The 12,057-nt window shown below is 31.3% G+C and overlaps 2 protein-coding genes across 2 annotated transcripts in view; one reads left to right on the top strand and one right to left on the bottom strand.

The window, feature by feature from the left end:
- Positions 1-12,057, bottom strand: part of LOC107445751 (Myosin 10A) — a 281,182-nt gene that overhangs the window by 134,194 nt on the left and 134,931 nt on the right. The gene's annotated exons all lie outside the window — the stretch shown is intronic.
- Positions 3,269-10,636, top strand: LOC122270113 (unconventional myosin-XV-like). Its single transcript, XM_043046319.2, has 3 exons — positions 3,269-3,499; positions 5,942-6,111; positions 10,466-10,636. The coding sequence occupies exons 1-3, from the start codon at positions 3,276-3,278 to the stop codon at positions 10,540-10,542; spliced, it is 471 nt and encodes a 156-aa protein (XP_042902253.1). The 5' UTR covers positions 3,269-3,275; the 3' UTR covers positions 10,543-10,636.

Raw genomic sequence — 12,057 nt, 5'->3', positions numbered from 1 at the left:
TAATAAATATTAAGGTTTTTTTCCTTTACCATGTCAATTTTTGTCGCGTATTATGCTTAAACTTGCTTTTCACTTTGTTCTATTCAACGTTTTTACAATTCATTCCCCTGTAATTCATTTCGGCTTACCGACGGTCCGTAGCATATGAAAGCGACAGTTATTTTACATGTTTGATGAAATACTTGAGTCCGCATGTGCGTTCTACTGAACTGGGTTCGGTGAGATTATAGCTCTCTCATGTGCAACTCTGCTGCATTTTGCAACGTGTTCTCAATTTCAGGCTTCATTTTCCACTCTCTGATATCGAACCGAAAAATCTTTCGTTCTTTTTATGGTAGCTAATATAATCAAGAAAAAAGTAAAATTTCTTTGTCAGAAACTAGTTATTTTCTCTTGATCATCTAAAGTCTTTGAAGATTATTTTGCGTTTTGTTAATGTATATAGTGCTTAAAAATGTTATTTGAGTACTTACAAAGTACTTATATTTTGTTAAAAGATTTGGCTGTGTGCCTTGCATTATTGGTTGCTTTCTTGAATATTTAAATAAGTATTAATTACTAACACATAATGAAGCGAACCTCATTTATAGAAATCCGTTTTGTTATAAAACGTTCAGTTTATTTTCATTCAGAACTATCTTTTATGAACGAAATGCCTATTAATGTTCGAAATCATGAGTAAACATAATGCATAACGTTTCAAGTATGTTTAATGTCAATCGTAACTGAAAGATATTGCAGTTTTTCTCTTTTGGTGACTATAAAAATCCCTAAAATTCCCTATGTGCAAAATAGTTATTGCATTAATCAATCACGAATTTTGTTATTTCGTAAAATCTGCTGAATTCTTTCCTATTGATGTTGAAAGCTATGCAATTATTTCTTTGTAATCAGATATTCAACAATGGAACTAACCCGTATTTGCGTTACATGGAGAAGAAAACCTCCCACGGTTAGCCTGACGGCAAGGGGACTCTAACCTATGATCTGTCTACCATTGAGGATATTTCAAGTCAGCACTGTGATCGGTGCAAGCCGGATGCGGAATTCGTATCGACTGGGATTCGAACTCGGTTCGCCTCGTTGGAAGGTGAACGCTCTATCCTCTGAGCCATCACGGCTGAAGCTCGTCGTTTCATTTTATTTTGTAACTGTCGTTGAACAACCAACCTAATTTCATGGGTTTACGACTACTAATGTTCAACTCCGTAGCCTTGTAATTTTGAACCAATCCAGAAGACAAGGAAACTCCTGGATCAGTAACCCTAGAGGTATTGATTTGTTATTGGAACATAGAGGACTTTGAGACTCGACAGATTTAGCGTGCACCAGTCACCATTTACTACACGGGGAGTCTTCCACCGGCGAGGATCGAACCCACGACCTCTTGGACTTGAACCCAGCGCCCTACCAACCAGGCTATCCCAGCCCAAGCTCGCCATTTGTGATTGTTTGCTTGTTTCCTGAGTTAATAATCGAAAAAGAATCTCTCATAATGTTTAAAAATTTCTGTTTCATTTCAGAACTGGCCCACTAAAGGAATATTTGAATGTTTGATTTTATGACTTAATTTATTTTTTGATTTAATATTCAGCATAAGCATTATTACATAATTATATATCATTTTATTTCTGGAACAATTTATATCTGCCTTCAAGGGTTTAAACTTATTGGAATCTCTAAACCATACGGATGAGTAATCAAGCAAAAATGAGAAATTTAATAATTCATATACACGCATAAAAATTTATTCCTCTCTTTGTTTTATTGAGATGAATGTAAACAGATAAATGATGTTATAAATAGTACACTCTCAGAATATTTGTCTAAACGTTGAACCATAGTATAAGCGCATTGAACCAGACTATTTAAAAAATTTGCTGCAATTTTAATACGGTATTGAATTAAAAAGCGTTTCCATTCAGGTTGAAATACTGTATCGTGTAATGAAATTTAAGAACGATTTATTTGCGCATGATATGATTTGTTTTGGCGCAGTATTTTAGTTGCATAAAATATGAATGATGCTATGGCTCAACGAGAGGTAGTATTTCCAACAGTTGAAAGAAATTAAAATTTATTCAAACTTCATTACTTTTTCTGTAAGCAAAATACCAATGGAAAAATAAGTTTTGAGGAATTTACGTTTTTACAATGTTGAATAATATACTGTGGCTTAATATATATTACCAATCAATATATATGTGATTTAATATGTTATGATAATCAATATATATCTGGCTCAATATGTAATAACAATCAGTATATATACACTGAAGAGCCATTACATTATGACCTCCCTGCTAACAACATGTAGGATCCCCTTTAGCCCTCAAAACTGCTAGCACCCGCCGTGGCATTGATTCCACAAGGTGCTGATAGGTAGTCTGAGGTATCTGGTACCAAGCGCTCACCAACTGGTCCTGCAATTCCCTCACATTGCGAGGGGGGAGCGTGGCTGCACGAATTTGGTTTTCCAAGTAGGACCACAAATGCTCTATTGAATTAAGGTCAGGTGAATTTGGGAGCCAAGACGTGACTTGAAAGTCACTGAAATGTTCCTCGAACCAATCCATGACGATTCGACCCTTATGACATGGAGCATTTTCCTGTTGGTAAACACCATTCCCCGTAGGAAACACTGTTGCCATAAATGGGTGAACCTGGTCTGCAACTATGTTCAAGTAGCTTACAGGCGTCAGAGATTGCATTATGAGGATTATGGGTCCTAATGTGCCCCGTGAAAACATTGTTCCTGGGCGAGAAAACCTGGGCGAGCCCATTGTTATAGATGGAGGGTGGTCATAACGTAATGGCTCTTCGATGTATATACTATTTAATGTGTAACAAGAATAAATTTATATATGTGGCTTAATATGTCATAAAAATCAATATATGATGTGTAATAACAATCATTATGACTATGGTTTAATATGTAATAACAATTAATGTCAAAATTTCACCAAAAGATTATTTTTATGTGATTGGTTAAGAAATTCCTTAAATTTAACAAAGAAAAAAACCGCAGCTTGTCTCTAAAGGAATGAACAGAAAATCTTTGAGGGATTAACATAAAAGTTTCACGTTTCAATATTTTCCTTTTAGAAATATGAAAATTAACCCCAAATACTTTGAAACATTGGCATGGCTTATTTTTGCTTCAGGACACAGTTGAAATAATTATGCAGCATTAATGAGCTTGAAGTATAAGACAATACGACTTCTGCGTGAATGCCTCACAATTTTTAATCATTTATTTCCAGATTCTTCGATTCATGAATGACAATAATCTGAATGGTAAGAAGGAACGGATTTTGGGTGATTACATCGTCCAGCAGGGTCTACTGAATGAAGCGATGAGAGACGAGATCATCTGCCAACTTTGCAATCAAACGTGGAAGAACGATAATGATGCTAATAATGAAAGAGCTTGGATTCTTATGGCTAATTGTCTAAGTTGTTTCACACCATCCAAACACCTCTACAAATATTTGCTCAAGTAAGTTGCATTTCAAAAACTACAACTCGTGCTGGTTTGACAGGAAGTATGCTCTGACAGTTGATAATTTACTTTTTTTTTGGACAAAATTCTAAATCGAGATGTTTGAGATGGCATCACTGTTACGGCATTATATGCTGTGGGCCAACTATCAATGATAAATCTATGCCAGGGGTGACCAAACTCCTTAATAGTCTAGCCATTTTTCAAAATTTGAAATTTTTTACGAGCCGCAATTAAATACGTTTTTAAAAGGTATCCAAACACCTCTACAAATATTTGCTCAAGTAAGTTGAATTTCAAAAACTACAACTCGTGCTGGTTTGACAAGAAGTATCTTCTGAATGTTGATAAATTTTTTTATTTAGCAAAATTCTAAGTAGAGATGTTTGAGATGGCATCACTGTTACGGCATTATATGCTGTGGGCCAACTATCAATGATAAATCTATGCCAGGGGTGACCAAACTCCTTGATAGTCGAGCCACTTTTCAAAATATGAAATTTTTTACGAGCCACAATTAAATACGTTTTTAAAAGGTATGCAAAAGAGGTATTAAATTTTTTTTACATAAATTATATTTTTTGAAAACATATAAGTAAAAGTACAAAATATGTGTAGTGAACTTAAATATTAAAAATTAAGCGCATTTATTTCACTTTTCTTCATAATTCTTTAAAATTTGGTGAGTAATTGGTGAAAGCACTTCCCAGTAATTCTTTGAGATGCTGGTTAGTTAATACTGATCGGTGTTTGGATTTCCCGAATTATAAAGTGGAATAAAAGGATTCACATAAGTACGTTGTTCCGAATATTGAAATAATTCGACTAGCAGCCTTTTTTAATTCGGGATACTTCGATTCTGGTACAAATTTCCAAAATTTCGTAAACGACGTCGACTTATATTTTAATTGAAGAGCTTGATTAATTCTAATTCTTCTGATTCTTATTCTTTCATATTTGTTCTCAGTGATTTAAAAGATATTTTGAAACACATACGGAACGGTAATAATTTTTTAAAATATAATAGCACAAAAATGAAAAGGGAGCTCAGGTATATTTATCGAGAGCCACAAATAATCCTTCAAAGAGCCGCAGGTTGGCCACCACTTTTTGTCTCGTTAACTTTTTGTCACAATTAGATGAAAAATTACTTGTTGATTGTGTTTTAATTATGTTGAAGATCTTCCATAAAGAATCTTACTAAGTTAGGAAACAAAATACAATGAGAATTTAATTTTTTTTTCTTACAACGTTTCAGTTGGAAATGAAATAGTGTGAACCCTTAGTAGTTACCCTTAACAACAGCAGTATTATGACTTCTGTGAGTTAAATCATCTAGTTCAGTTCCAGAGTTGTTTTTCATGGGAATAGGTCATAGTTTATGAAAATAGCGTTTTCGTTCGTAGGTCTTAATGTAAATAGCGTCTCAGTCATAAAACCTGAATAAGAAAAGTAATATGACTGAAAATTAAAGACGTACTGTTTTACTGTAGATTATTTAAGCCATTCATAATTATGCTTAATCTTTAGTTTAAGATCCCTTATCTGTAAGCCACCTGCATTGATCATGGAAAAATTATCTTAGGCAATCAAACAGGTTTTGATGTTTTCAGCATTAACTCCTTCAGTATGGATTCGTTAGATTTCGACATTTCCCTCTCTTAAATATTAATTTTCGATTTTTATTGTGTGTACTTTTTTGATTTTATTTTCACAAGTGCAGACCAAAAGGGGGGAGGTGGAGGAGAACTGTTTATGTCCGTAAAAGCTGAATCTGAGTAAAAAACGAATTTGAGGCAGACATGGGCCGTTTTTATCCAACATGGCTCATTTTTACTATGCAATAACTCTAACTAGGAACTGATTTTTTACTTTATTGATTTGTCAAAAGTTAGGAAATATCAAAATGCAACAGAAAACGATTAAATTGTCATTTTTGTGCAAAACTAACATAAATCATTCTTCCTCCTTGATATTCAATTATTCTAAAAACACATATTAGGGTTAATCATAACGGAACATCGTGCATTTAAAACAATACAAAAAATTTATTAAAAAAATGAAATAATTATTAATCACCGTTTTATTTGTTTTGTTTGGTAAAAAACATGCTTTTCCTATCCATGTGTTTTTTGTTCTATTTATTATTCCATTCTATAGCTTGAATCCGCTTAATCTATATGATAATTTTCAATTAATCTACATGATATGAGAATGGAACAAAAATCGTAGCGCTGCACTGGGTGACTAACATGTATACACAGCCGTTTCCAGCTTGCAGGTGCTGCAGCTTTTGTCTCCGGAAATTCTCGTGTCTGTGTTAGAAATAATTCTCTACAAGGATTCGAGAATGATAATTTTCTTCATGAACGTTAAAGGTTGTTTTGTATTATGTAGAGAGAGACTCACCTAATTGATTCATTGATTGTTTGTGAACAGGTACGTGTCCGACCACGCTCATGACGGATACAAGGCACATTGCCAAAGAAAACTCCTGCAGGGTCAAAAGCTTGATCCAGAAGGTCGAAGGACTTATCCACCTAGTCTTTTGGAATGGAAGTCTAACACCCGCAGGACGAATATGGCTCTGGAAGCTAAGTTTTCCGACGGTGAGTGCATTTGATTTATCCTAATACAGTTTAACCTCGCTATAATGAACTCTGGATATAAAGAACACTCTGTTGCAGTGAATGTTTTTTGTATTTCCATCCGAAACATTATCAGAGATGCCAACTTGTTCCGGACAGCGAATAAATATTTTAGAGTTGTAGTTTATTAATTGTGATTCTTGGTTTAATAAATTCAATTTATTAGGTTTTTATCCACCACTATTTTTAAATAATTTGAAGGCTTATATAATTCACCACTCTGTAGTAGTTAAGTATATTAAACCATAAAAAAAGTAAGCAAAATTAATCAAGTATTTGCAAATTTTAGTTTGTAGTTATTTACCATTTTTTAAATTATTTTGGCATGGCCGGAGCATTTGGCATCTCTGCATTATTTAACTAACGTTTCACCCGATAATAGCAGAGATGCCAACTGCTCGGGACACGCCAAAATGAATATTAAAAAAAGGTAAATAACTTTATGGTAAATTTTGCCAATATTTGACTATTTTTGCTTGCTTCTTAAAAGGTATAGCACGACTTAAGTACTGTAAGTGGTGAATTATATAAGTCTACGAATTATTTAGAAATAGTGGTGGATAAAAATCTACTAAATTTAATTTATTAAATCAAGAATCACAATTGATAAACTACCACTTTAAAATATAGATTTGCTGCCCGGGACAAGTTGGCATCTCTGTAATAGAAAGCAGTTGAGAAATTTGTATTTGTTTCGTTTATAGTTAACTGAAATTTCTTTATAGGAGTTATTTAAGTAAATGATACAATTTTTTTAGTCTATGCATGCGATAAGTTCAGAAGTATATATAATTATTACTTTTAAGTAAAAATGAAGTAATACACATCATGAAGGAGTGCTTAAAGTGAGTTATTTCATTAAATTTAATATTGCGAATGTTTCCATAAACGGAAAAAGGTAATTAGTTGCGCATTATTTCTAACTTCTAATTTCGTCAAAAAGGATGGAAATCAGATAACTAAACATCTTAAAAAATCGTTATCGGAAGACAAAGACTTCGTTATATGGAGAATATTTTGAACGTTATTTAACGCTCGAAAAAAATTTTTATTATGGGAAGAAATTCCCAGTAAGGAAACTTTATAAGAATGAGACTCTGGATGTTTAGTTACTAAATAATTTATAATGGAAATTATGAGTTGCTATAATCTATTCCAATAATGCTACTGAGTATTTTTTAAAAAGTAAACCATCATTTATAGTAGATTTATTGCTGCTTGCTTCCTCAAATAGTTCACTAAATCGGGGTCAGACTGCATATTGTTATAAATTTTGGTGCGAGTTAAACTAAACTATTCAGTAAATTTCATTCAACATATGGTGCTAAATGAAAACATATCTGACTTCATGGACTTGAACCCATGTTTACTTAATCTCAACTTTAATACAAACAAACTTCCATTTATATTATTACACTCAATTTAAGTTGCAGCAAATTTAAAAGAAATGTTGAATGTTGAACTGATTATTTTGAGATAATAGTAAATGTTGTCGTAGTGCGTGCTCTCCAAATTCTGATATTAATTTCAGCTATATTAATTATTTTTTTTAAAAGAATGGCTTGTATATAAATAGTGTAAATTTTAAGATGAATACTCGGATGATGAATTCCTATTTTGGTGTCTCTGGTTTGACTATATTTATGCAATGCGCATATAAAATGCTCCATTGTAAAAGATCCCAGCATAGCTCTGTTTGGAACTATAAAGAGATTCACGACCATATATAGTATGGGTTTAAATGTGTTGTTTGGAATTTTTAAACTGATTTTAAATGTATTATGTATGCTAAACGAATTAATGTTTCCGCGACTATTATTAAGCTAACGAACTTTATTTTACTCAGTCAAGTTTAAAGCAAAATTAATAGCTAAATTTAGAAAAATCAGAATAATTTTCTTCAAATACTAGTTGCCATTTTCCATTTTAAGAACACTATCACTATCCTGAATAATCAGAACTGAGCTACGACCCTTTTATACGATTCTATGGTCCTCTCCACCCTTTTCCCGTGTTGGTTTGCTTCTTGGTATCTTATATTATATTTATTTTTGTTTCAAAGTACTAAAAACATGGTTTTTAGTACTTTGAAGTCACAACTGCAGTCTTACATTTTGTATAGAGCTCATGTTTCAGTGGATAAACATAGATTCCCTGACCTAGAGTTGTTCCAGTGATTTTTTTTTTTTTTTTTTTTTTNTTTTTGAATTTTTGCTCTAAACTTAATTTGTTTATTCGTCAGACACTCGTAAGACAACATCGTTTAAGGGGACACTTCACGATGGAAAACCCAAAAATCGACCAAATTATACTTTTTTCAATTTTTGTTTCAAAAAATAATACTTATAACTAGCTACAATTTAAAAGAAAAATTTTTCAATTTCATTCATTTTTTGCAAAGTTATAAGCATTTCAAGATTTGTAAACAAGGTTATGTAAACTGTCTGTTTTTATAGTTAAACTGTTTTTTCTCAATGTTGTTTTTTACGATAATATTCAAACTTCGAAAAGTTCCTTGCGCATGAGTTTTGAATAAATCTTTATTTTTTTCTCATATATATGATTGGTCTAATGTTCCGTAACCAATGTGATATAAATAAAAGCTGAATACTCACTGAATATTTTTTAAATTACTTTAAATTGTTATTTAAATTTCAATTTTTAAAAATTATATAAAGACTATGATATTTTGATTTTTTATTTGTTTAAAATTAAGTGCTAAGTTGTTCAAACATATCCAATTTTATTTATACTTATTCAAACTGTAATATAAATGAGTTTCATACAGCTACGATAAAAACTCATGCGCAGGAAACATTTTGAAATATTGGAACATTTAGTAATTTAACTTGCGGATAAATTATTAAAAAAATTATAACTTTTCAACAAATTAATATTTTTGCTTCAAATTTTGGGAATATCTTTCTAAATGCTTTATTCACAATCTATGAAATTTTCATTAAAATTGGTTGATATTTAAAAAAAATCATTTTGAACCTGAAGTGTCCCCTTAACCTGCTTACCTGTAGCTCGTGCTGTCGCTTACGTTTGACGCATTATAACTGATTCGACATTCTATATCGTTGATGTTTGGAGCATTATATCAGATTTAATGTGACATGTCACTTATGTTTAACTCATTATAACAGATTCAATACGTAATGTCAGTTACGTTTGGCGCATTATAACCTATTCAATATGTTATATCGTTGATGTTTGACGCATTATAACCGATTTAATATGTCAAGTCGCCTATGTTTAACTCATTATAACAGATTCAATACGTAATGTCAGTTACGTTTGGTGCATTATAACCTATTCAATATGCAATATCATTGATGTTTGGTGCTTTATAACAGATTTAATGTGATTATGTCATTATGTTTAACGCATTATAACCAACTCAATACGTAATAAGTTATTTGCCTCATTATGACAGATTCAATATGTAATATTGTTGATGTTTGGCATATTATAACCGCTATAATAAGTCATGTCGTTTGTTTGACGCATTATAACCGATTCAGTACGTAATGTCAATTACGTTTAGCACATTATAACCGATTCGACATGTATTATTCTTGTTGTTTCGTGCATTATAACCGATTTAATATGTCATGTCACTATGTTTAACGCATTATAACCGATTCAATACGTAATATTACTTACGTTTCGCTTGTTATAATTGATTCAGGACACAATATTGTTTAGGTTTGGAGCAATGTAACTGATTCAGGACGCAACATCGCTTAGGTTTGTAACAACATTACCTGATTCCGGCTTGTAAGACAATAACCCTTATTTCAACGTTGCTTAGTCACGATTAGGAACATCTTAAATACATTAGAAAATTCAAAATTCACGAATTCCTTTTTCAAGCATCCATACCGAACGGATTAATTCAAACTTTTGAACTATTCTGGAATTGGAGAGTTGGAGAGATTGTACCTTACACCCGTATTCTAAATTTCAGAACACTAGCTCAAACAGTTCTGGAGTTATTAAATAGAGAGACACACGCCGAACTCTTCTTTTCATTACCATTGATATTTAATTCTTTTAATATACGATAGTCATGAAAGTATTAAGAAAAACAGAATCGAATGTTGTGTCCATTTTTTATAAAACATGAACATGATCACTGTGTATTGTAGTACTCTTTTTGACGTTGAGGAAAAACTAATAATTCCAATGCTTCTCTCAAACATTGCAGCCGTTAGTCACGCAATGTTTAACCATGAACTCGAGCAGAAATGCGAATGACTCATCCTAGTGTTTATAATATGTATTAATTTTTGTTATTTTTCTGTTTTAGGCGGCAGTATGTACGGCCCTGTGGAGTCTCTCACCACTGGAGAAGAATTTGCAGCCTCTTTGCTTAAAGCCAGGTGATATTTCACATCTACATGAACTACTCGATGTCACTTATTTGTTGCCAAATAATGATTATGTTTTGTATATTTGCAATTTAAACCAAGCGTGTTATTTCGTATATCGTGGTACCATGTAGCTAAATAAATATTTTGGAGGATGTATTTTATGTAACAGCAAAACAACAATGATTATTACTTCCGAAAATTGTACTTCTGAATATTTGCAATTTAAACAAAGCTTGTTATTTCCGTTTTTCGTGATCTTTTTCTTTTTTTAAAGTTCCGAGAGCATTTTTGGTGAATGTATGTTATTTAATAGCAAAACAACAACGTATTTCCATGTATTAAAAATAAACAAAGCTTGTTATTTTCGTAGTACTAGTTCAGTAATTATTTGCAATCCGAATATTTTTTTGCAATTTAAACAAAGCTTGTTATTTCCGTTTTTCGTGATTCTTTTTTTTTTTTTTTTTTTTTTTTTTTTTTNTCAGATTTTTTTTTTTTTTTTTAAGTTGTGCTATTCGTTATTTCGTTTTCGTGATTTTTTTTTTCGTTGCACCATGAAGTTCGTTGAACATTTTTGGTGAATGTATGTTATTTAATAGCAAAACAACAACGATTTTTACTTTCGAAAATTGTATTTCCATGTATTAAAAATAAACAAAGCTTGTTATTTTCGTAGTACTAGTTCAGTAATTATTTGCAATCCGAATATTTTTTGCAATTTAAACAAAGCTTGTTATTTCCGTTTTTCGTGATCTTTTTCTTTTTTTAAAGTTCCGAGAGCATTTTTGGTGAATGTATGTTATTTAATAGCAAAACAACAACGTTTTTTACTTTCGAAAATTGTATTTCCATGTATTAAAAATAAACAAAGCTTGTTATTTTCGTAGTACTAGATCAGTAATTATTTGCAATCCGAATATTTTTTGCAATTTAAACAAAGCTTGTTATTTCCGTTTTTCGTGATCTTNTTTTTTTTTTTTTTTTTTAAGTTGTGCTATTCGTTATTTCGTTTTCGTGATTTTCTTTTTCGTTGCACCATGAAGTTCGTTGAACATTTTTGGTGAATATATATTATTTTATAGCAAAACAACAACGTTTTTGACTTTCGAAAATTGTACTTCCATGTATTAAAAATAAACAAAGCTTGTTATTTTCGTCTTACAAATTTAGTAATTATTTGCAATCCGAATATTTTTCGTAATTTGAACAAAACTTGTTATTTCCGTTTTTCGCGATTTTTTTAAATTTTTTCTCGTTGTACCATGAAGTTCGGTGAACATGTTTGGTGAATATATATTTAATAGCAAAACAACAACGTTTTTTACTTTCGAAAATTGTACTTCCATGTATTAAAAATAAACAAAGCTTGTTATTTTCGTTGTACAAGTTCAGTAATTATTTGCAATCCGAATATGTTTCGTAATTTAAACAAAGAATATTTTTTGCAATTTAAAAGACTTTGCAATTTAAAGAAAATTTATTGTAAATAATAATGAACTATTTTCAGTTCTTTTAGTTACACACAGTT

The sequence above is a fragment of the Parasteatoda tepidariorum genome, chromosome 9 (assembly GCF_043381705.1).
Source record: "Parasteatoda tepidariorum isolate YZ-2023 chromosome 9, CAS_Ptep_4.0, whole genome shotgun sequence".
In the NCBI taxonomy this organism is placed as follows: domain Eukaryota; kingdom Metazoa; phylum Arthropoda; class Arachnida; order Araneae; family Theridiidae; genus Parasteatoda; species Parasteatoda tepidariorum.
The sequence above is the reverse complement of the archived record's forward strand: the minus strand, read 5'-3'. Positions and strand labels throughout refer to the sequence as shown.